At 40.2% G+C, this 27,209-nt stretch overlaps 1 protein-coding gene across 2 annotated transcripts in view; it reads left to right on the forward strand.

Moving 5' to 3' along the window:
• LOC146003339 (neuropilin and tolloid-like protein 2) overlaps positions 1-27,209 on the forward strand; it is a 423,782-nt gene that overhangs the window by 330,974 nt on the left and 65,599 nt on the right. For both annotated transcript variants that reach the window (XR_014443822.1, XM_083141621.1), the window contains exon 6: positions 20,870-20,953. Coding sequence is in view for 1 of the 2 variants with exons in the window: in XM_083141621.1 (XP_082997747.1) it covers positions 20,870-20,953 (84 nt within the window). In the remaining variant the exon portion in view is untranslated. The remainder of the gene's footprint in view (positions 1-20,869; positions 20,954-27,209) is intronic.

The following is a 27,209-nucleotide window of genomic DNA, read 5'->3' on the forward strand; positions in this document are numbered from 1 at the left end:
AATTTTGCCTGTAGTATTATATGGGTGTGAAACTTGGTCCCTTACATTGAAAGAGGAACATAAATTGAGAGTATTTGAAAATAAGATCCTTAGGAAAATTTTTGGACCTAAAAGGGATGAGGAGACAGGTGAGTGGAGAAGGTTACATAATTTGTATTAAAGTCCAGATATTATTAAATATTAGAATAATGAAATGAAGAAGACTTAGGTGGGCAGGCCATGTGGCACGAATGGGAGAGGAATGAGGAGTTTATAGGATTCTTGTTGGGACACCTGATGGTAAGAGACCTGTAGCAAGGCCAAGACGAAGATTGAGGGACTACGTTCAGTTGGACCTAAAGGAAATTTGTAGGGATGGAAAAGAGTGTGTGTATATATATATATATATATATATATATATATATATATATTGCTCAGGATAGGGACAGATGGAAAGCCTGTGTTGCTGCAGCCATGAACCTTCGGGTTTAAAAAGCCTAGAGAGTTAGTTGTCCTCTGCAGTTTTGAATGCAACATTCAGGCTTTCTGATCGTGCATCTTACATCAGGATATGATTATTTATAAGTTGGTTTAAACGAAATTCTACATTTTTAGTATTTTAATATATGATATCAATATACATTGCAAAAACCGTTATTAATGGTTTCAATGTCATTTTCTGGGAATAATAAAAAAATCGTATTACTTTTCATCTTTGCTGCTTTCAGATTGCCAAAATACGAAGTGGCATGTAATTCAAAAGGTTTTAAAGAAATCTGAGTTTTTTGACAAAAAAAAAATACCCTCTGCTGAGCTCGAACTCAGGTTGCCCACACGCAAGTCCGATTTTGAAAGTAGTCCACCAAAACGAAAGTTTATTTTCAGATTGCTAATTCCCAAGGTGTAACATGCGTAGCCAGGTGTGTCTTGCGTTTTCTGTTCGGTGCTTCTAATCTGTTTGGTGGTTGTTACGTTTACCTCGAATTTGTTTGGTTGGTTGTTTCGTCTGCCTCGAATCTGTATGGTGGTTGTTTTGTGTGCCTCGAATCTGTATGGTGGTTGATTCGTCTGCTCGTATTTGTCTACAGACTTTCCTGCGAGATACAAAGTTTTCTCTTATTCACATTTGTACTTATTTCTGTCGCTGTTATTTCGTTTTACTTTCAGCGTTTGTTGCCATTCCGCTGCATATCCTGTCACGTGCCAGTTCCGACGACACAATGAAAAATGCAAGGAAGAACTGTTTCCCGAGAGCAACGATAGATGGCAGCGCGTCATATAAAGAAGAGCAGAGTTCATTGTAGACACTAGGAGCGGAGAAGAGGATTATATATATTATAGTAAATACAAAATACATAAAGGAAGAGTATAAAAAATATAGAAGGAGTGAATAAAATGTTGTAAACAGCAAATTAAGATAATTAAGAACATGCTCATATATGAAACAATTAGGAAAGATAATAAGTGAGCAAATGAATTCAGAAATGTATCTCCTTTTTTATTCTAGTGATCAAAATTTGATTTAATACCTCTGACGAGGAGAACATAGTCAGCTTTTGTATTTGTCCGTCCTTCGGTGACGCTGTGTTCAATTAGACGCCCCGAAGCACTTACGGTTGCGCTTCTTATTAGACGCACTGGGCCATAGGCAGCGCTTGCTGTTAGCGATCCTGGGCTATTCCCCTTTTGGTCGTAGGAGGTGGCGCTATTGTCAGTTTAGACGCCCATAATCTTTCGATAAATATAGCTTGCGTTTATATAATGCCCAAGAAAGCGAGCGCATATATGTAATAAATAAGATTACGCTTTAAAAGTAAATACAATAAATTAGAAGAAAGAAATGAAGAATAAGCCTTCTCAAAAATTAGAAAGAAGAAGAAGCCTTTTCATAAATAGAAAGAAGAAAAGAAGTATTTTCTAAAAATAGAAGAAAGAAAAGAAGAATAAGCCTTCTCCAAAATTAGAAAGAGGAAGAAGCCTTTTCCTAAATAGAAAGAAGTAGTATTTTCCAAAAATAGAAGAAAGAAAAGAAGAAGCCTTTTCCTGAATAGAAAGAAGAAAAGAAGAAGAAGAAGTCTTTTCCAAAAATAGAAAGAAGAAAAGAAGAAGCCTTTTCCCAGATCAACGATAGGAAGGAAGAAGAAACCTTTTTCCAGAAATTACGAGAAGAAAGAAGATGAAGATTTCCTTTCAATTATTCATACATGTATAAGAAGAATATAACCGACGTAAATTTGGAATCGGGATATATATATATATTTCAATGTATATACAAGCTTCGCTATATATTTTCTCTGTATTGTGTATAGTTTCCAGAATATAGATCCGCATTTAACTATATCCTCTTGGCTATAAAACGCTTTCTTATTTGGAATTCTCGAATAAAGAACCTATCCCCTGAGATTAAGATATTTCTATAGCCGTGGTAAATAACATTTAAATACGTACCCCCAAAGGGCGTAGCAATCCGCTTGCGCTCATCAGAGTCGCTGTTGTCTATGTCTAATCTGTTTGTTGGTTGTCTCGTGTGAACTTAATCTGTTTCACCTTTGTTACGTCTACTCGTAATCTTTTAGGCAGTTGTTTCATCCGCACTTATTTGTCCAGCAACTGTTTCGCCTGCCCCTAATCTTTTCTGTGCTTGCTTCGTCTGGAACTAATCTTCTTTGACAGTTGTTTAGTCTGCCCCTAATCTGTTTCGCGGTTGTTTGCTGTGCCCCTAATCTGCTTGGTGGCTGTTTCGTTTGCTCATGATCAGTATCTCCGACTTCCCTTTCGCAGTAAGTTCTCCCATTGAACATGCAATTCACGATAAGTAAAAGACAACCTGTATATTTCGCAGGTACGAAATTGCATCCCCCCTTCCCCGCAGGAAACAACCAATCGGAAGCCAGTATAGGTTGGGATTGGTTGGGTACCAGAAAGAAGAATCGAAACGGCACCCACAGGGATTGGGCCTCCCTCCAGACCTCTTCCTTCGCTGCCTCTATTTTATCAAACCCTCCGGAGAATAGGAAAACTCATCTACTTCGCGATACAAGGGGAAAGGGGCCGCCTTACGCCCTGTTGGCTCCGTGCAGGAGTGATTTCGCCCAAGATCGAACCAGCCGCGCTGATAGGAAGACGTTTCGGTCTCCCAGAGACAGCAAATGTCCGGGAAAAACTCTTCGAACAAGAGAAATGAAATCTTTCAGTGAGTTGCTCCCTCCTCTCGGTTGATGCTTTCTGCCTCTTCCCACGCATCACAATGCGGTTTCTGATAACCTGGTCCCTCTAGAAAGGGTGCACAAGCAGCACACGAACTCTTTCCGATCCTCTAATCTGCACTGATGGCTGTCGTCACTCTGTTACCACGTACAGAAAAGAAGAAAAATGTTGCGGCGGACGTGCCCTGCTTTCCCCTATCCTTTTCATTCTCTCTCTCTCTTTTTCCTTCCTACATTCTTTTCTCTCTGTCCCCTTTTTTATCTTACTCGAATTCTGTTTCATTAGTTTGTCATTCTTTTTCTTTCCCTTCATCCCTTATTTATCTTTCTCGGTTTCTTCATCTTTTCTCTGTTTCTGTTTTCTATTACATTTCTGTATTTTTGTTTTCTCCTTTTATCTTTCTCAATCTTCTTATTTTTATTTTTCTGTCTGTCTCCATCTCTCATTTTTATTTCTCTCTCTCTCTCCAGGTCTTTCTATCTTTTTCTTTTTATCCATCCGTTTTGTTTTTCTGTCTTTCTTTTCTGTTTCCTTCCTGATTTCTCTTTCTTCTACTTTTATCTCTCTCTGTTTACTGTTTCTTTATCTATCTCTCTCTAGTTTTCTTTCTCAGTCTCTCTTTTTATCTTTCTATATTTCTTTCTTTTTCTGTATATCTCTTACATTTCATTGCTTTTGTTCCTCTATCTCACTTTTCTTTCTCCACCTCTATCTTTTCTTTCACCATCTTTCATTTTTGTTTCTCTTTTCCAAAGTCCTTCTACCTTTCTTTTGTTTTTATCAATCCGTTTTTCTTCCTTCTCCATCTTTTTCTATTTCCTTTTTGTTTTCTCTTTCTTCTCCGTCTCTTTGTTATCTTTCCTTCCTGCTTCTCTTTCCCCCTCTCTCTCTTTCCCCCCTCTCTCTCTTCCCCCCCTCTCTCTCTTCCCTCTCTCTCTCTTTCCTCCCTCTCTCTCTCTTTCCTCCCTCTCTCTCTCTTTCCTCCCTCTCTCTCTTTCTCCCTCCCTCTCTCTCTTTCCTCCCTCTCTCTCTTTCTCCCTCTCTCTCTTTCTCCCTCTCTCTCTTTCTCCCTTTCTCTTTTTCCCCCTCTCTCTCCCCCTGTCGCCCTCTCTTTCCCCCCTCTCTCCCTCTTTTCCCCCCTCTGACTCTCATCTATTCCTATTTCACTTTCGTTCATTCTATTCTCTGCTCTCTCTCTCTCTCTCTCTCTCTCTCTCTCTCTCTCTCTCTCTCTCTCTCTCTATGTGTGTGTGTGTGTTTGTTTCTTTCTCTCTTTTTCCTCCCCTGCGTACCCTCCAAGCCTATTTCCCCTCCCAAGAAGCGGAACCGCCAATAAACTCTGCTCGAGACCACTCCGCAGCGAAAAGCCACTGGGTCCGAGATTTGGCCAATAACTGAGCAAGGAATTCTCGGCCGGCTTCAGGCTCAAAAGCTCCTGACCAAAAAAAATATTGTCTTTGAGAAAACCTCCTCAGGGGCGTCGTCTGCAAGAGAGCGATCGGGTGTCTCGTTCGTCTCCAGCAATTTCTCCTTCCATTCTGCCGGTCTTTTATTTGACTCTCACCTCCCCTTCCAACACCTCCCCAGTGATTTTCCGGAAGATTTCTTCCTGATCCCATTGCATTATAAGCCAATATCGGTATTCAAGATACGACGGCAGTTCTGTAATCTAACAAAAGACACTAGCTCAGTGGTTCCCAAACTGTGCGCCGCGGCGACCTGTGGCGCAGTGCCTGGCTCACGGGGGCGCCGCGAAATACCCCAATATTTTCACTGAAATTCAATCAATGATAAGATTGTTCCAAATATATGCTTATTTAGTACTTTTACATGTAAAATGTTTCTGAATTTGAAATATATATATATCTTAAGGCAAGCAACCTAACCACACTGAGCGTTGCAAGTGTTAGAAAGGCCTACATTCTGCCACTAGGGGCGCCGTGGAACGAAAAAGTTTGGGAATTTCTGCCTAGCTACTACAGGGACGATGAGACATGTCCGAACATAACATCAAACAACTTTATCATTTCGCGGACCTTCAAAATTATTCACATATTAATGTGAATATGTATGTTTTTCTGCCAACTTTTGTTGAGCGGTTATCACATCCCGCTACGAAGCTAAGTGTCCCAGGTTCGAATCCCGACATACAGATGGGTGTTCTTTGTAAGTGGTATTTCATAATACCATCACTCATCTTTACGATTAGAATGTGAAAGAAAAGCGAACTATCAATCAAATCAAGCATATTTTTCTCTATTATGTCATCTATATTTCATTCTGCACGTTGGCATAGCAGATTAGTTCTGGGCGCGATTAGAATGTTCTTTCAATTTGAAATCTCATTGCGAGTCGATACAAAATTTTCAGGCATACGTCAGCAAAAGTATTATCAAATTTAAATAATAATGAAAATTGCTGATTAAAATTATATTCAATAATTTGACTCACCCTAAAAATATCATTATTTGCTTTTCCTGAAACTGAATTTGCTCACGACTTCTAAAGTGTCTAGAGTTGAAGCGATGTCGTTGTCTATGGAAATCAGGACCTGGCAACCTTGGAAAAATGGCATTTTCAAATGAAGTCATGCAGTTTTACTGTGCTCCGTAATTTTGTGTAATTTGTAGAGATTTCAGTTAGTTAATTCTACTATTCTAACACATGGGAACTGTAAGTACTATAGAACAATATATATAAAATAAGAATTACTCCCCGAAATGCAGCATTGATAGAGAAATTCAATCAATTTAGCTGGTTCCAGTTTCATCGCGAAATGTAAGCAAACAGAATTGCCAACTTCTACAAGGTGTTATTTGGAGCATGTTGCTATCCTTTCGACATATCGCAACGAACTTCTGCGTGAAATATGTAAAAGTCATATCAAGGCAGGAAGTGAAAGTTGTAGCGTTGTTGAGTGTATTGTCATTTTAAATGTGCACAGTTAAAAAGAACAGATGTAGAGTATATGAAATCCACAGATCAAACATGGCGTTGTAAATCTTGTCCCAAAGCGAGACTAATTAGTCAACTAGAATCCACCATGTCAGCAGAGGTGTATTGTATTGACCTTTGCAAAATATCCACGATCTAAATGAAGAAGTTACGAACTTATTCAAAGTGAACGTAAACTTGGTAAGTCTCTGAACTTAACTAATTTGACTTTTAAAAAACATAACCATATTGGCTTTTTTTCTCACTACTTGTAGCAGTTCATATTGAAGTTCAGAACTTGGACAATAATTGTGAATCTCATGTTGTATACGTCTGAAATGTTCTTGTAGTACTCGGTCATATTTCCAAAGCAGTATCACCAAATCTATGATTTTTTTCACTTCCTGAAGATTCTAAAATAAGACGTTACCGCCAGATTTATTTAAGATACTAAATATTTGACATTGATTCTAACTGTAAAGTTTAACTAGTATTTAAAGTCAGATAAAAAACAATGTTTTAGTTTTATTGCTCACAAAAATTAGCCCTTTCCTTCTGTTTTTCTCGCCTCTATTTATTACATCTTCTTTCTCATTTTTTTAGTATATAAAAATGGGTGTGTGTGTGTGTTTGTTCCGGCATATAACTCGAACGCCTGCAGCGATTTCAAGCAAACTTGGTACACGTATCACTTGCAATCTCGAAAGAAATACTGTGGAGCTAAGGCACCCCTGGCACCCCTAGGGATGGGTGTAGGAGGGGGTGACATGTAAAAATAATCGAAAACGACCGATATTACTGTGGAGTAAATAGTTCTCTGGGTCGCAAGATGAATAGTGACACTGAATGCCGTTCAACTCCAAGACACCCATGGCACTAGTGGGGGTTGGAAGTCGGTGACATACAAAACGACCGATATTAGTGTGAAATCCATATTTTTTGGGTCCGCTGAGATGAATAGTGACACACTCAATGCCGTTCAACTCCAAGTTAATTTTGCACTATAGTTAGAATTCATTATATTCCTGTCTAATAGAAGATTGGGATAAATAAATGCCCGGGCAACGCCGGGAAATCAGCTAGTTTTTAATAAGCCTCATGGGACGCGAGGCCCTGGGCGGTTGCCCACGTCATTTTCGAATCACTGCGACTGTGATTTTTGAATCACGGTTTTACTCGGTTGGGATTAGGAATGGCCACAAAATCCAGATAACTGATATCCGTATTTCAAATTATCCGATGTCCGTTTTGGATAGAATCCGAAGAATTCGGGTATCCGGATAATAATCCGGATAGAATAGATTTGATGAAGGATTTGTGGAAGATACGTACAGTGAAATACGAAATTGACGAACAACCGAACAGGTGGATAGGCCATAAAACGGATGGATAATAAAACTGTCCGGATAATGCACACATTAGGATATCCGAACATTTCGTATAATATCAATGTCGAATGATCCAGACAATTCGTATATGAGAATATCCGTGTATTGTGTATTTGAAATCAGGATAGAAAATTATCCGATATCCGGATTTCGGAATCCCTAGTTGAGATAAAGATTCGGCAGGTCGCTTTATCTAAACAGGAGAGTTTGTATGCAACTATCATTTAATTAAATGAAGCGGCATTGCTACAAGCAATGAATTAAGTTGATACGTGTGCTACTTGCTAATCTGTCGTATTGTAATGCTTTTTAACTATTGAATCACAGTCGTGACGGTGATTTTAGAATCACAGCCCTCGGATTTGCTCAGGAGCAGTAGTGCATTGTGCTAGAGCTATGCTTGGCCTAACAAACGGAATTCAAATAACTCAATTTAGCCGGGGCATTCTCCCCCCGCCCCCTCCCCAGAGCACGCAGATCTCTCTCGCCTAACGGAATTCGGGTAATTTCTCTTCATCTTTATGCACGGAAGCTGCGCCCATTCATTTCGTGTCAGCGGAGACCTCTTTCGAAGGATTTAAAAATTAATCACGTCACGGCCGCGGAATCGTACACACTGCGTCTGTTAACGCGAGGCAACCGACAGAGGGGGTGTGTGTTCCCCTGCCGTGTGTCTGGAAGCGATTGATGACCCTTCCTGAATTATTATAGCCAGGAACAAGGTCAATTCTGTCGTCTTTGACTGTCAACTGTCGGAAGTTGGAGCCAGTGTATATTTGCAATCTCTTTTTTCATTTGCGTGCACATAGTTGTCCTTGCTACATTTTGAACTTATACTCTGTCTCTGTGGAGAAAGGCGCGCATAATGGAAGAGAAGGGGACAGGGGTGCCCACAGGGGGGATTATTGCGCAGGTTGCGCCATCGAGATTTTTTGGGGGGATTTTTTCCATTCAAATAATATAAAATTCAACATTTATATATTTTTCCAAAATATATGTAAACATTTTACACCTTAAATGCACCATATTCAATCCATTAGATGAAGAAAAAGTGTTTAAGGGTATTATCGAAGGTGGGGGGGGGGAGATATACAACTTTTACATATTAGACCTTAATTGGCATGTGGGTTCTGGGGGGGATTCTGAATTAAATTTTGGGGTGGTCAGTATCCAACTCTAGGTCTTAGATGATGCCGGGTATTTTAGTTAGAGTAGTATTGAGCATTAAATTGAGGGTGTATCCAATTCTTGTGCATTACTATTGTCTTAGACTGTTGCGGAAATTCTGGTGTGGAAACAGAACTAATTTTTTGGAGGAGGCGATATCCACTCATCAATATCAACAGTAAGTCTAAAATTAATTGAGTATTAAATTTAAAGGGTGAGATAGAAAGCTCTTGATAAAGTGTTAAATCTTAGACTGTCAAGGGATTTCTGTAGTGGAGAGAGAGTTCGAACATTAAATTTTGGAGACTGTATTTATCGATATGGTATCTACAAGTTTTCGACCCCGAACGTGTCAAAGGAGAAGCTGGAGAAGCGTAAGAAAGTTTTGACATCCTATTAAGCCTGCAAAGAAATGGATGCAAAAATGTTCTTGCTCGCAATATATTGATAGGATGCGTGTTTGGCGCCTTAATGAGGTGAATGTGAAGCTTTTATACTATAGCTGCATTACAAGACAAGCTATATTCTCAATTATGATGAACGATTTTAGGGGTAGTCTTGAGTGATGGCCCCCTGTTTAGAGAGGAGGGGCAGATCAAGTATAGTGTTCAGTAAAGCTAAGAGAAAATTACTTTCGGTAGACACGCTGTCGTAATTAAATACTTTGTGCGGATAACGATATGGTTTGAGGGCGCCAATGATATGATTTGGGGGGGGGATGTGCCATTGGCCTTGGGGGGATGGGCATCCCTGGAAGGGGAGAAAGAGAGTTGGTGGAGCAAAGCAGTGCCCGCTGCTCCAAACTTCCTATCACTCCTTTATTGGTCGAGTCACTACTTGCGCAGAGACTTCTTTCATTTACTTGCTCCAAAGATTCCGGGGACGGAGTGTAGAACCAGAAACCTCCAAATCTAGTTATAAAAACTGAAGTAGGAATTACTCCCACCTAGTTGGCTGCACTTTTTGACTCTGCACCCGCGCGTCTAGTTGCTTCCACGGTGCAACACAGACTCTTCTACTTCCTTGATTTGGTGTCAAGTAGTGTATTTGGTGCCTGCACGGTTTGCACTACGTTCTGGAGCGGTGTGGTGTATGAGCACGTGGTGCGTGCTAATCAATCAAACGGACAATGAAAACAGAAGACAGGCATTTGTTGAATCTTCTGAACTTGAACACCGCTATTGGTCTACTTGGTTTAACGTCATTTCCTTGCACCTTCCCGACACAGAGATACATCTGCACTACACCTAGTGCCAAAACGTGCAGCTAACTGGACGGGGTCTGTATACTTTTCCTTTGATCATTCTCTCTCTAGTAATATGATTCGCCTAGAATCAAAATCTTCAAAGCCAGTTTTTAAAAATCCAACTCTCTAGCCTTCTTAAACATGAAGGTTTAAGCTGCAGCAACACAGGCCTTCCATCTGCACTATCCTGGGCAAGATCTATCCAAGCTTTTCCATCCTTGCCGGTGTCCTTTAGGTCCATCTCAACGTTATCCATCCATCTTCGTTTTGGGCTTCCTACTGGTATCTTACCATCAGGTTTCCCAACAAGAATCCTACAAACTCTTCTTTCCTCTCCCATTCGTGCCACATGGCCTGCCTACCTAAGTCTTAGTTTTTTTATGGACAGAAGTAATACAGAAATATTAGGAACTCCATACGGAACAATGTACTCGTAATATATTACGTACGTGCAAGAGTTCTGCCCGTTTTGGTGTGCATATAGAAGTGTGAACAACACAAACTGTTGTTTGCAATCGATGACCTCTTGCCATCTTGCATATGCGAGATAAATCCTGTGCCAATAAAAATCCTGAGATTTGGAGTCAAAGAAGGCAGTTTTCACAGCCTCCATCATCAAAGATTTTCCGATCGAAGGAGATCTGCAATGCACGAAACGTGTGGTAGTCTGTATGGGCCAAGTCAGGAGAATAGGGCGGGTGGGGTGAAACCTCCCAACCAAAAGTCCATTAATTTTTAAAGTGCCACAGCAGTATGTTCCCTGGCGTTATCATGGTCGATGGTCACTCCTTGCAGATTGACGAGGCCTGGACGTTTCGATCGCAATGCTGCTCGCAGTCTCTTCAATTGTCACAGTAGAAGGTGACATTGATGGTTTGATTAGGTTGCACGGCCTCCCAGTCAATTACTCCTTTGACATCCAACCACACATTCTCAATACCTTCTTGGGGTGAAGTGTTGTCTGGACGCCGATGGTGGCACCACAGTCCTGGGACGCTTTACATTCCCGTACGAATCCACTTCTCATCGCTCGGGACAACGCGTGGTAAGAACTGATCATTTTTGTACCGGGAAAGCAAGGAAACTCAGATCGCGACTCGCCCCTCTCGTTGCATTCGTCTGATGTGGAACCCAACGATCGAACTTTGCTCAAAGAGCTGGGTTTCACGACAATCTCTCGACTTTTGTCCTGTGAACCTGGAAGGTGTCTGCTAATTCCACTACGGTTGGCTGCGGTTGTTTCTTATGGCTTGGTGAGGATCCTCTTCGGGAAACACTGCTGTACGACCAGACCGTGGTTGATCTTGACAGCTTATGTCTCCTTCCCTGAGATTCCGATACAAGCGATGACAACGGCATCTGCTTAATACACTTGCTGAATGTTGCGGCAGGCTGCGGTTGCAGTTCTGCCTTTATCGCAATCAAAACGTAAACAGTGTCTGTTGTGTCCCTTGTCAGTCTCCATTTCACTCGCACGGTACTCTGTCCACGAAACTCCGTACCAGCTAACTGTAGACCAGGCGAACGAGAACAAGTCTCTGCGCAAGTAGTGACGCGAGACGGCTCCACCAATGAACAGTGAGAGAAACGGGATTGTGTAATGGGCGACGGGAGTTACCCGATTTCCTCCTCAGCGTTGCAAACTTTTGAAAAGGATTATACCGAGCGCACATGGCAAACGGACCGTATTTTTGTCTCCAGGTCCGTCCGTACGAGTGGTTTAAGAATTTCTTATAATAGGAATAAAACTGCAAGAGCAAATTTTGACAAGCCGTGCATTTAGCGTACGGACTAAGGTCCGGTCCGTACATGTGCGGTGAGGACCGTACGGTTGGCAACGCTGCGCTTTCAGCACTCGATTTTCCTCCTCTGCCGATATGCGCGGTCCTGCTCTATAGTTACCGGGACAGGGTTTTCATAAGAGCTCCTCACCACACTCTCTGCCTGTTGAAACTCGAAGGTTCCCTCGATTACGTGACCACAGATTCACGCACTGGCAGCACCGTGTGTGAAGTCGGTGGTACTCTGCTAAACGGTGATCTGTCAAAAACGGGTAGAACTTTTGCACGTACATAATATTTTCGATTTTTTATAAACATTTTCACAGTTGAAAAATCGAAAAACTAGAGGTGGTGATCCTGACAGGCCTCCCCCCCACTGGGTAAGATAGGGTTATTCATTAGACTACCTATCATTTGAAACATCTATCAACCAATATGTCTCGTAACTTATTCCCGGAGAAACAAATCAATTTGCAAGCCTCGTACTCCCATAACACAGTCGCTAAGCAGTTAACATGTTGGAAGCAATTTTCAGTCGCTGCAACGGAGAAAGAAACGTTTTTGGCTTCTTTTCAAACGCCGATAAATAAATCCTCTGTTTCCTGAACCAGCAGCTGAAATCATGGCCCTGGTTCGTGGCCCGTATTGATTCGACCCAGCCAGATGTTTCGGCAGAACCGCAAAACGAAAGAGAAGGAACTGAGATAAACGAGAAACGGAATAAAGGTGTGATACTGAATGAATCGTTTCAACAAGTCCATAGCATCATAGGAATATGTATCAATATGGCTGACAAGACCAGCGTTTAAGAATCGAGTCGAGATGCAGGAGTTTTGACACATTCCGATTGTCATACTTGTTATTATTAAATTACTTCTATCATTCTGTCTTGTATATCTATATACATACTTATATAACAAAATAGTTTTATCTTGCATAGTAATAAAGTTTCAAAATACAATGTCATAGTGTACAGGGTCTATATAAAAGAGGGTGCCCGCGATATTCGGGAACCATCCCCAAGTTACTCTGCCTCGTATTATACAATTAAAGGAAGTAAAAACTGAAAGATAGAAATTCGGACTATTGATGCTATTTAATAAGGAATCGGACCCTGTTTTGGAAAACACCTGTCGATGATGGTGCACTGTCGCTCCACACTAGCTCGCACTAATCGAAGCCTCCTCTCTGTCTCATCACAATCCAATCAAGCACTGACTATTCTCCCCCGACTTCTCGCCTATTTCTTTCTCCGTTCTTGCGGAGGTCGGGGCCAAACACCTCATCTTCTGACTTAACATTGTATACGCAGGAAGCGAGCTAGTGCAGGCGGCATGCACCACAATAGTGATACAAGTGTGGTTTGCAAGTTCTAATAGACATTTTTCGTATCTAGTCAGTAACTAAGTTACTTTGCTATTTATTATTTTGTAGTTTCACACTATTTCAGCGTATTTTTATTTTGTGTTCTCTATACCCTTATATATTGTGTAAGATTTAATATGCAGGGTGGGTCAAAACTTGCGATCAGATATTGACATATTATTATTATGAACTAATTCTGTAATCAATGAAGAGAACTATTGGACTGAACAACATACATAAAAAAAAAGGTAAAGTGTTCCCCTGTGCTTAGCACCACGCCATGAAGGCGTATAGGGGATGTGGGGGTAACGCCCCACACTTTCTTGATCCGGTCGTGAGTGGGGGTGATGTGATCAGCATCACGCCCCTGACCGCCTTTACCCCCCAGGGTTTCCCCCAGGTACCCATGTCATTCGACCGGGGCCGCTTCCATCGTTAGAAAATTTAAATCGGACAAGAATACCTACAATATCTTATAACCTGGCTTTTAACTTAAACATTGGGAAATTCTAATCCCTAACCACAGTATCGGGATTGACTGGAGAGTTATTACCTGAAAACGGGGGAGGATAAACATTCCTCTCAACCTGCGGCAACATTTTACGTTTATTTTGTTTGTGAATAATACATTCTTGCACTATAAATAGTATCCGAGCGTGACGTAATATGTACGACGCTATAAATGGGCATTTGCCTGTAGGGCCACATCTTTAAGATAACAAGTAATAATATTGGATTACAAATTCGAAAGGAAAGTTAGGAAATGTGACTTCAGCAAGAAGGAAGATTGGTTATGGATGAAAATTGCGTTAGATGAGCTAACAAGTGAATAAGAACCGGAGCTAGTTAGTGACAAAAGGAAGTTCACGCAAGAAAATTCATCTAGGAAGATGAACCATCGTCTTAATGGCTTTCTGGAGTAGAAAACAAAAGACTCACAGAAGCGGTGAATGATTTGGAAGCAGTAGAAAAATGTTCTATGACGAGTAACTCCTCGCGTCACATCAGCTTTAGCCAAGGCTTATAAGTTCACAAGAAGGGAAACATCCCAGCACCTTTGTCGTACGCAAGTTGAATTCCACGAAGTGACATTCGCAGAAACTGATGTGATGTTGAATTATTGCAACGTTTAGCACGCTCTTGTCTTCGTTCTTACGCTCAGTTAACTCTTTTTTGCATCGTTATCTCTCTCGCAACGCTTCGCAATTTTCTTGGCTGCACAATTCGAGTCTTTCATTCTTCTGAGCGTCTATCACCAGTCGTAGAGTGAAATGTGCAGCGTTGCCAACCTCCCGATAACAGAAAGCTCTATTTAATCTTTGAAATTATGATAAATTGTGTAGGATCTATGTAATAATAATAATAAATTATTACCATTTTCGATAATTAGTAGTAGTAATTTATTATAATTATTTTTCGGATGATTATAATTTTACAGGGTGTCTACCAGAAAAGAATGTCAAGAAAAAGTCGAAATCAACAAGTAGGTTAAGAAATTGTACTTGTGGTCAAAAATTTTTTACTATATATATATATATATATATAATTACAGTATAGTGAATTTACATTTGTCTCATACCTGTACTGAGATTTGATAAAATTGAATATTTGGAAATCTAAAACTATATTCGGTTGTGGCTAGGATTTGTTCAACTTGTTTCTTAAGAATTACATTATTGTATGTTTGGAGCTTTGTAAAAATATTAAAGAAGGTAATGTGGCCATTCCCCATCCAGGATGAATTCTGAAGCATTAACTTTTACAGATACAGTATGCGCCAAAATATACAGTACTGAAATGAAAAGATGAACAAAAGTATAATACATGTTACAATATAGTGACTGGTCTATATGCAACCCAAATAACAATCGTGCCTTTTGGGTTGCATAACTGTCAGGAAACCTAAGGTTATGTTAGGTTTGGGCATGTGGAGTGGACGATTGTTATTTGGGTTGCATATAGACCAACAACAACTGCACAACACAACTTCCTTTTCACTACTGCGAACACTTGCAGCTTGAGCTATGCTCCGTCGACAAACGCAACCACGTGTTCGAGATGCGCGAGTTTCAGTACTGTATATTTTGGCGCATACCGTATATTCAATATTAATTAAAGCAAGTCTATATCTCTTATTAAAAGTAAGGGACGATTAAATAAATGTTAAGGAAAAGGGCAAGAAAAAGTCAAGAATTTTGGATTTGTTATTTTGGTAGACACCCTGTTTTAAGTTATGCATCTACCTTCCAAGGTAACTTCAACATTGAACTAGAGATAGTTTGAGATGATTGCTCTACTACAAACCAGAACATTCGTTTTACTTGTGCCCCACAATTTTCTACAGATTTTGTGCCATGAAATGTTCCTCACGAGGTAAACTGGAGAGAATAAAGAAAAGATGAAGAGAAGGGGGTCTGATTGGACTGGAAAAGGTGTGGATATAAATTTATTTTTATAATAATTTCTCGAAATATCGTACTTTGAAATGAATTTCTCCCTCTCAGAGAAGCAAGTTTGCAAATTACGCTAGATTTTACCATTATGGAAACAAAGGGTGCTAGTGCCAAAAACTAACTAACTCTCTAGCCTTCTTAATCCCGAAGATTTATGGCTGCAGCAACGCAAGCCTTCTATCTGTCCCTATCCTGGGCAAAATCAATCCAATTTCCGATTTCCTTTAGGCGATCTCAACGTTATCCCTTCACCTTGGCCTTCCTACAGGTCTCTTACCATCAGGTTTCCCAACAAGAATCCTGTAAACTCCTCTCCCATTCGTGCCTAGGTGTCAACGAAGCTCAAATTGTTGTGCTGGATTTAGCATCATTATGCTACGGTTGGCAACGCTGGAAATGGTCCTTGCGCGTGCGGAGAGAGAAGGAAATTGTTTTGAGGACGCTTCGAAGTGAAAACTAACTTCAGAATTCATCTTCCGGAAAGGGAAAGGCCCCATACGAAACGTCTTAATGCTGTTTCTCGAATGTTGTCTCGTCGAGTGTAAGATAGAAACCTATTATAATGTGGAAAAATATTTCCGGCAAGTGTCCGCATTGTATGGTGGGTAGGGAGTAAGGGCGTTGGAAGCGGGAGTCTTAGGGGGCTACAGCCCCAGGTCGCCCGTCTGCAAAGGTGCTTCTACTGGGAAAATGCTGTGAAAAGTAAAAAAAAAAAAAAAAAAAGGTATTTGAAATGTGGTAAAAATATAAAACCGTCCGACATAACCTTACCTAAAGTTATAACTGAAATCTATGTAGTGGCCTCACAATGTGGTTAGATCCACGCCCATATACATTTGTGTATATATGTATAATATACATGCAGTGGCTTGTCCAAAGGGGAGTTTGTGGGATCATACCGCCCCCTTTTACCCAGAATTCATAAGAAAAGAACGTCAACGGCAAAAAAAGATGTCAACATGAGGGCTGACTACTAAAAATTGAACATAAGCCCCCTTCTGAAAGTCCTGAGGACGCTACTGTACGTATATATGTATACATGTAATAGCAGTCCCCTGGCGGAGTGTTATGCACAAATATAGAAGGATGAGAGAGCAAGGTTCTCTCGATCTCCAGGTGATGTGATCAGCACCACGTTCTGGCCGCATTTACCCCTCTTCCCGTTACCCATTTATTAGAGGCTGGGCGTACCACAGAGCTTCTCTGTTTGTCTCTCTGTGTGTGTGTGTGTGTGTGTGTGTGTGTGTGTATATATATACACAGGGTGTCGCAAAACTCTTTCAACAACGCTTGGGTGCTGGTAGATATCATAAAAGCAAGTAACTTTTCCCTATAAAGTTTACCTCGAAATCGCTTAGTTTCTACGCTATAAGCGCTTAAACTTTATCCTGTACGTATGCAACCCAACACAGCAAACGCTTGCTCTGAAATAACTACCAGGGGCGCATGGCAGGGTTGCCACTAGCGTTCCTCGTTAAGAGAGACGACTTGAAAACAACAACTTGGGAGTCTTGCCTGAGCAAAATCCAAAACATTAATGATACTTGTGATGTTGTAAGAAGCATTGACAGTATTTATAAACTGACCAAGACAAATAATGGGCAGACTGAAATTCAAGATTACGTACTCATTCTAAAATATCTCCATAATTGAACGATTGATTTGGTTTATTTTAATTTGCTTTTCTGCCACTTTTGGCTAATCGCGAAGATGAGGATGATATGATGAAATAACAAATGACACCATTGTATAGGCCAGGATTTAAACCCGAGACACCTGGCGCCTTAGCGATCTTTGCTAACAACATCACCACGGAGTGTTTCGTGTATCATGCAATATTAACAATTGCAAGGGACACGTAAGATAGGGGAAATCCACGAACGAACAAATGTAAACATGATGTGTTTGCTGCCTCGTTTCGAACACGCAGACTGTAATGTTATTACAATTTATTTGAAAATTATTCCTATCTGTACTACCGTTATTGTTCGTCTCATTAGGCATCCCCGATGGCAGTGGTAGCGTCGTCGACTTGTAATCAAGGAGTCCCGGGTTCGATGCCCTGTAGAGACACATAGTGGTTCGGATCCCACTTTAAACTGTAGCTCCAGTCCCAATTAGTCTTACTGTGTATAGAATGGACTAAAACACCCAATCAATCAATCATAAGGAAATAATTGCAAGGGTCTTTTAATTTAATGATTCATTGATTGATTGATTTGCTTTATTTTACTTCACTTTTTGTGCCACTTTGGCTAATTTGCGAAGATGGGGATGAGTGATGATATGATGAAATTGATGAATGGACAATCACAAACATTCATACCCAAACCGGGATTCGAATCCAACACTCCTGGCATCGTAGCGCGATGTTCTAACCACTCCACCACAGACGCCGACTTTCAATTTAATGAAAAACGTCGTTTAGACATGAACAAAATTCACACATTAAAACTACTGCTTATTAAGAACCAAAGCCAAGAAATGCATACTTATGTCAAGCGCTGAACTGTAAAGGGCACTCGTATTGCACATTTGCGCATTATTTACATTTGTTCGTTAGTGGATTTCCCGTATCTTACGTGTCCCTTGCAATTGTTAATATTGCATGATACACGAAACACTCCGTGGTGATGTTAGCAAAGATCGCCAAGCCGCCAGGTTTCTCGAGTTTAAATCCTGTCCTATACAATGGTGTCATTTGTTATTTCATCATAGCTATCATCCTCATCTTCGCGATTAGCCAAAGGTGGCAGAAAAGCAAATTAAAATAAACCAAATCAATCAATCAATTATGGAGATATTTTAGAATTAGTACGTAATCTTGAAATTCAGTCTGCCCATTATTTGTCTTGGTCAGTTTATAAATACTGTCAATGCTTCTTACAACATCACAAGTATCATTAATGTTTTGGATTTTGCTCAGGCAAGACTCCCAAGTTGTTGTTTTCAAGTCGTCTCTCTTAACGAGGAACGCTAGTGGCAACCCTGCCACGCGCCCCTGGTAGTTATGTCAGAGCAAGCGTTTGCTGTGTTGGGTTGCATACGTACAGGATAAAGTTTAAGCGCTTATAGCGTAGAAACTAAGCGATTTCGAGGTAAACTTTATAGGGAAAAGTTACTTGCTTTTATGATATCTACCAGCACCCAAGCGTTGTTGAAAGAGTTTTGCGACACCCTGTATGTAGTATGTATATATATATATATATATATATAATATGCACCTTGAGGGGGTAGTAAGATAAGTCCTTCCCCATAGTCAACAAGAATGTATAATGTATTATGTACAAACATTTTCTTATGTATTATACCGGTACACTCTAAAGGAAAAATATGAAGTTTCCCCGTGCCATGAAGGAACATTTACGGGATGTAGCGTAGAGTCCCACACATTCTCGATCTCGGCCATTTTGTGATCAGCACCACGCTCCGGCCGCCTTTATCCCCTAGGGTTGCCCCTAGGTACCCATTGATTTGAGGCTGGGTGAGCTCAAGAGCTGCTTTACGCAGGGGCAAGGCCGAAAAAGGTTCACACCTTAGATCACTCACCCTGGGAATAGAGTCCGGGTCTACCGGCGGTGTACCGGTGAATCTGTATAGTGTGCTCCAAATAAATAAATGACTGGAAGGCAAGGCGAATTTAGCTATGAATATTATTTTCCAATGTCTGCTTGAATCTATCGCCAAGGAAATTGGAAAAGTTCTAAAAACAATGGCTAGAAATCAACAATCAAAGTAGCGTATGCCACGGGAAGCAAATATGCTTCTTAATCACAGGCCCAAACTGTTTTTTTTCTTACAACTATGTACCAAAACACGAAATGAAACACAGATATATTTTAATTTCTAATAAAAACCACGTTGGGTTCACGAAGAAAGAATACAAGAAAGAAAACTCTGATGTAACATCCAAAAAGAGTTTAATCGCGTTTTTTCATTCACTCACTCCCTCCAAACAATCCCCCCCACTCCACTCCTAGGCCATTCAATTCAGGAGTGCTCCGTGAAACGTTGTATTGCTGCGAGCTCTTTTGCTTTCTTTTTCCACCACTCGTGGCGCTGCTACAGCTCGCAAAACTAAACCGAACACCTGTCCAGAGCAGATCAGCTTCAGTGCATTTGCTTTGGTAATTAACTTTTTGTGCTTTCCTCCGAGCAGCAGGAGAAGGGCTTCAGTGAGAAAACCCCCTTCTCCACCCCCCGACAGACGGTTCAATAGCCTCCACAGTTTATCCAGCTGTAATCTCAATTCAACTAGGAAAACTGTTTTCGACAAAAGTGAAATGTTAGCCAAAATGAAGGTGGAAAATAATCCTGTTTCGATTTACAAATGTTTCAGCTTAGTCCACACTAGTCACTATTCTGTGTAAACTTTATTTCCGTACTATATGGAAGATCGTGCCTTATACTACAACCATCATTTATAATGATTCTACTTTATATGCGTAATAGAGTTTGAAGAAAATGGGCTACCCTAATGTGTGTAGCTACATGTATGTGTATGAATATACTTATGCCGACACCCTTGACGGAGTGTTTAGCACAGCACGCTACAACAACAGGGATCCCGGGATACATTCCCGGTCTGAGCATGGATGGTGTTTGTGAATGTTCCATCAATTTTATCATATCATCAATCACATTTTGCGCAGTTTTTGTCACATTTGGCTAATCGAGACAATGAGGATGAGTGATGACATGATGAAATTGATGAACGAACACAAACAACCATGCCCAGGCCAGGATTCGAACCGGGAACTCCAAGCGTCGTAGCGCGCTGTGCTAGCCACTCCGCCACGGGGATAGGCGCTCAGAGAGAAATTGGCCAATTCCGACCATAAGTAGGAGTGATTATATGATAAAATCGATGGCTCACACAAAGAACATCCACGATCAGGCTGGGATTCAAATCCGGTACCCCTAGCGTCGTGGGAGCTGCGGTGATCCAGTCGGTAGGGCGTCTGACTGCCATGCTGGAGCCCCCGATTCGATTCCCGGGGTGGGTGATTTAAGGTCAGAATTTTCCGGCATAAAGCGACTATGGGGCTCACCCACCTGTTGGCAATTCTGAGGGGTAAAGGCGACCGCAGCGTAGTGATGATCACACCACCTCCAACATGGCCGAGATCGATACCCCCACATCCCCCTATATATGCCTCGTGGCATTGGTGCACGGGGAACTTTACCTTACCTACCACTAGCGTCGTTGTGCGCTGTGCTAACCACTCTACCACGGAGGTCGGTAGAGAGTGAGTGAGAAGAATCTATCTGTTAGTGCATTCTTGTTCCCTTCATTTTATGTGAACTCTTCCCACATAGACTAATTATAACTCTGTCCTTCCTTTGCAGAGACGGTGACGCCCCCCACCCTGAACGGGTCCTACCCTTGCGGCGGTGTCATCAGCGGTTCCGGCGGGATCCTGGTCTCACCCGGTAAGTAGCAAAGCAGGAAGCTACGTCTTTCTGCGGCTTTGGATGACTAGTAATCGACGTTGTCAACAACTCTCGCAATTGCCTTCTGCCCGCAAAAGCCACGCAATTTCCGCCACTCCAAGAACGTAAGGGGATTGGGGAGGGGGGGTAAAAATTCCTTGTGCTTCTGTTTTGCGGAACGCTCCACTGGCTTAGAGGACTAGGATCATGGCCATAGTCACATCTTTATCATCATTATTATTATTCGTGAATTATTTTGGCTTTTGAACTCATCTTTCATAGACCATGGGTTAGGAAAGTTGAACCTAATTTAACGAACTGGGACAATTTTATCTACACCAGTGTTTCTCAACCACTGAGCTGCGGGAACTTCTGAAACAACTCTTCTCCAACCAACGTCATTAAACTAAAGTTAATAATATAGCTATAAGTTTATCGAGTATAATAATATACTCATACATTTCCTAATTAGAATGGATTGGTATTTTTAGGTGTTCAAAATGAGACATGCCAGAGAAAATCAACAATTTTCAAATTAATTTAATGATGTTGACCAGCAAGAGGTAAAGATTTCATTTGATTCGCTCGGTAATAACTAATATAAACCTAATTTTATATTTCATCCAAAACCCTAGACGTTATCGAAATATTACTCCATGATCATGCCGTAATTCATTTACTTTCAAGGGTTTTTATTAACGCATATGCAAAGTTAAAAAATTGAAGGAATTTACGAGTAAAATTGTTGGGATAAGGACATCAGCTTTAAGAAAATTAGATTTACCTCGTTGCGGTCTCACTAGACAGATCAATATGTTGTTCATATTTATAAACTTGTAAGTGACATTTTTCTATATTATGACTTCTTTTTGTTTGTACTTTCTGCGCAGAATCATAATGCCACTTCGCTCGTCAACAGCAACAAAACCTGCGAATATTTAAGTACCTGACTGTACTATGTAATTTGTATCTTGACTATTTGGCAACAAGTTTACTCCTCTATTAAGATGAATGATGATGAATAATTAAGGAATAAACGTCCATGTCTTCCTCACGATTGGAACCTAACGTGCTACTCTAACCACTCCGCTACGAACGTTTCCTGTACACTCGCCGAAATACACTTCATATGAAGCATTTTTGTCCAACATGCAGTTCGACCGGTATTATTAGATAGTTTTTTAAGTAGAACCTTTTGTTACTTCGTAAAATTAGTTTAAAATTTGTAACGACCCTGCGTGATCGCCACATTTAGTGACCCTGCGTGGTCACCACACTTAACGATCCTACGTGGTCGCCATATTATTTGAAATATTTTGTTACCAATGATTCGTTAAAGTAAACATGCAAAATGTCCTGCGAGGCATACACATTCAGTCTATCTTTTATCTAATCTTATGCACATTTCTGTAATTTTGTTTAGCACACATTAGTTGTTAAGATTGTATTATCATGTGATCTTAGTAACTCTTTATGTTAGTGATTTTTACAATGTAAAATGTGAAAATTCATAGCGCATAGGATGCTACTCTTAAAAATTGAAGGGAGTTTGCAAAGCTGCAGCCCGCTTAGTTCTGACCTTCTCCACCCGCCTCAGTGCTGTCACCAAACAGTATATAAACAATGCAGCGAGGCCCGGAGCTCAGTCGACTGCCAGATGCCGGCTGCGAAAGACCTGGTTCCCAGATCTAGTCTGGATGCTTCCCCTACCGGGATCCAATAGCTAAGAAGGAAGGAGGAGAATAAGAAAAGCAGATTACCTACCTACCTGGTCTGCCCCATAAGAGCCTTGTGCGCTACCCGTAGGTCGTTGCGGCCCAAGCCCAAGTCTCCTAGGTGCTCCCAGACCTTTCCTTTGTACCTTGCCGTCTCTTGCTACTGACTGGACATACCAAGGGACCGAACCGTTCCCTTGCAGTACCTGGATTGACTTTGCGGCGTCCCTTCATACCAACACCTTTGTGAAACCGCACGCCCCTTGGCCCGTCCCTCGCAATTGATTTGACGCTTTCGCATCTTGTCCTCAGACGGCATGGCATGTGACGACTACCAAGGTTCCTATTGGATACCTTCACTAGTTGGTTCCCCCTAAATTAGATAAGGTTACTAACACTGCCCAGGTACCTCACTGAGAGGAAATAAGAGCGTATGTGAGTAGTGTATATTAGTCGTTTCAACGCAGTACTTAGTAGGTATGCCTTTTTTTTATCAATCGAATATCACTTTTTGACATATTTTGACAATTTTTTGTCGATGTTTTAGCGTTTAGCGATGTTTTAGTACAAATTTTCACCATACTCATTTTTTTTCCACTCGTACTTGGTAGGTATATTATGATCTTACGTGATACAACTTAACCTATCCTTTTTTTACGATTATTTAATTTTTTTTTACGATCCTAAGTGATATAACTTAACCTATCATTTTTTTTATTTATGCACTGTTTGAACGTTATTATTTGAGGATCATATTTTGTAGGTATTTTTTTTTTATCAATCGAATATAAGTTTTTGACATATTTTGACAATTTTTTGTCGATGTTTTAGCGTTTAGCGATGTTTTAGTACAAATTTTCACTGCACTCATTTTTTCCATTTATACTTGGTAGGTATATCACGATCTTACGTGATACAACTTAACCTATCTTTTTTTTACGATCCTAAGTGATATAACTTAACCTATCGTGGAACTCGCAAACACCCACTCTACAAAAATTCTACTATATGATCTTTCACTGGCTAAGCTAACCTACAAATAGGAATTGGCAGCACTGACTTATAAACCCACTGGGTCTTCTTGGCATGTTTTTTCATGATGTGTTGCCAGGCTATTGGACATCTTGGCGTATACAATGTATATATTTTGAGAGGGGGGTTATAGCTTTTTATGCTGTACGAATACTAAAAACTTGACAGTGACAACCAACAGAGTAGGTAAACCTACATCCAGGAACTGGCAACACTAGTTTCTGACAGTGAATTTGAAATAAAATATTAAACAAAATACATGAGTAAGCACTGTGATTACAAATAGTACCAGTGTTATGCCCCCAACTCCAACTGGGCAACTGGGGGAAATAATTGTACAACAATTTGTACCTAATTGTACAATACTTGTACCTAATTGTACAACATATACACAGACATAAAAGAGAGAGCCTTCCTGTAACTTACCTCATGTACAATTTATATGTTTTTACAACTGTGAAAAGAAAGCATATGTGTTCTGTATGCACACATTTATTCTTATTTTTCGAAGTTGAATGAAAACACGTGTTTTTACGCTCTCGTAATACTGACCTTGCCCCAGTGATTTTAAATTGCTTCCATCCGCTTTTTTTCTGTGTTATTTCCGCATGCACGCAACATTCGCTTTCAATAGACAGAAGGAGTTTTAGTATAGCAGGCTCCGAGTTTTACAATTTATTAAATTAAACAATAATTTATGTAAGAATATACTTGTACTTACCGAACACAAAATAATAAAAAGCACATGTGAATATTTGCGTGTGTTCATGTTATATGACGGCTGAGTAAAAAATAATGTTGACGCCCCGAAAGATAAAAGTTCCTGGTTCGACATCAGATGCATGCAAATTTTATGTTTTGCTCTCCAAAATCTTGATTTTTATGTTTGTGCTATTTGTCATACAGCAGAGGAGAAGAGGGGAGAGGGGAGGGGAGGGGGTACTATTAGCGCCATCTATTAGCAAACAATAGAAATAAAAAGTAGGGTCAAACTTTTTCAACACCCAAAAATTTTAAACGTCCTCGCTTAGTAATACGATCAGCAAAAGACGTTTAAAAGAGTACTCTTAGTCGACAAAGCTAATTGCTAGGGCCCATATATTGCTAAAATGTTCTTTGATTTGCATATTTCTCATACCGCCATATGTTGTTCTAGTTGACTTCTTCCAAAAAAATGCTAATTAGCGAGAGTTAATTAAGCAAGGCAAGTAAAAGAAGCAAATAGGACAATATGTGCCGGCGTGAAATATGTAAAAATTCGACTCGATTCGAATTAAAGTTGGGGGATATTTTACATTTTTTTCCTATAATGTACAAAATATTTACCGTACATAATCTTTTCCATTTACAACAGTATAAAATAAGAGGAATGTGTGACAATATCCATATTAATTAGGAAGGTATGTCGTATGCTAGGTTAGCTAATTGTGTCTTCTACAGCTTCACTGTTTAGAGGAAAGATGGAAAAAGAGAGCTCTACGGAAACTAACGCTCTTAACAATATTGAACGCCCCGTGAAAATTATATATAAATAAGGCATAAGCGTATTATCTGCTTTCATGTCAGATTTTCCCAACCTGTGAGCTGTAGTGTTTAGGCGACAACCGACCTGTTCAAATATAATACTGTTGACAATATTGTACGCCCGTGAAAATTATATATAAATAAGGCATAAGCGTATTATCTGCTTTCACGTCAGATTTTCCCAACCTGTGAGCTGTAGTGTTTAGGTGACAAACGACCTGCTCAAATATAATACCGTTGACAATATTGAACGCCCCGTGAAAATTATATATAAATAAGGCATAAGCGTATTATCTGCTTTCACGTCAGATTTTCCCAACCTGTGAGCTGTAGTGTTTAGGTGACAAACGACCTGCTCAAATATAATACTGTTGACAATATTGAACGCCCCGTGAAAATTATATATAAATAAGGCATAAGCGTATTATCTGCTTTCACGTCAGATTTTCCCGACCTGTGAGCTGTAGTGTTTAGGCGACAACCGACCTGCTCAAATATAATACCGTTGACAATATTGTACGCCCCGTGAAAATTACATATAAATAAGGCATAAGCGTATTATCTGCTTTCACGTCAGATTTTCCCAACCTGTGAGCTGTAGTGTTTAGGTGACAAACGACCTGCTCAAATATAATACTGTTGACAATATTGAACGCCCCGTGAAAATTATATATAAATAAGGCATAAGCGTATTATCTACTTTCATGTCAGATTTTCCCAACCTGTGAGCTGTAGTGTTTAGGTGACAAGCGACCTGCTCAAATATAATACCGTTGACAATATTGTACGCCCCGTGAAAATTATATATAAATAAGGCATAAGCGTATTATCTACTTTCATGTCAGATTTTCCCAACCTGTGAGCTGTAGTGTTTAGGTGACAAGCGACGCGCTCAAATATAATACTGTTGACAATATTGAACGCCCCGTGAAAATTATATATAAATAAGGCATAAGCGTATTATCTACTTTCATGTCAGATTTTCCCAACCTGTGAGCTGTAGTGTTTAGGCGACAACCGACCTGCTCAAATATAATACTGTTGACAATATTGTACGCCCCGTGAAAATTATATATAAATAAGGCATAAGCGTATTATCTGCTTTCACGTCAGATTTTCCCAACCTGTGAGCTGTAGTGTTTAGGTGACAAGCGACCTGCTCAAATATAATACTGTTGACAATATTGTACGTATATTGTATTGTATAGGAGACTAGAAGCATATAATTTGGCGGAAAAAAAAAACAAAAACAAGTAAGGTCATAGAAAATAGTTAAAAAAAAAGTGAGCAATTATATTTTGCATTGCACAGCATTAGGTATTAAATAACATACCCCAAAAAATCTCTGCATTATGCGTTCTGTAAAAAATTGCCCTACGTGCCAAATTACTGTGTCAAGTAAACATTTTCAAAAGCACTGTCGTACTTGTGTGCCGGGAAAGCAAATATGTGCGACCAAACTGTGCTCTAAGTGTGGAAAAAAATATTTCTATTGCCGACTTCAAGTTGTTTTTTTTGACACGTATATATATTATTATTTTTTTAACAGAGGAAGAAAGTCCGTGCTTCGGAAAACGCGGTGATGTGCGTAATGATATTTTTCTTCTTCTGCTCAGACTTGTACCAATCTACTGTGTACCGTCTTCTTCCCTGCCTCGCCTCGTGCAGTTCGTCCGACCTCTCGTCCAATTTTTCCCCTGCAGCCGAAAGCAGAATGTTGAGATCACTGCACCTCAGGCCACTGATCCCCCGAAGATGGTCCTTGAGAACCATTTCACAAGGGATGCGAAATTCCGGCGTCGTTCTTGCTATGATTACAAGTTTCCCTACATCCTCACAATCTCCGTTTACTGCGTGTTTAAATATTTTACATAGTAGCTCGGGCGGCAAATCAGTTATACGAGACATGTTGTTATTATTATTATTTTTCACTCTATGTTATTTATATACCCCACCCCAATTTTTTGTTTCGTGTTCATGGCGAT

The sequence above is a fragment of the Lepisma saccharinum genome, chromosome 20, assembly GCF_977018435.1.
Source record: "Lepisma saccharinum chromosome 20, izLepSacc3.1, whole genome shotgun sequence".
In the NCBI taxonomy this organism is placed as follows: domain Eukaryota; kingdom Metazoa; phylum Arthropoda; class Insecta; order Zygentoma; family Lepismatidae; genus Lepisma; species Lepisma saccharinum.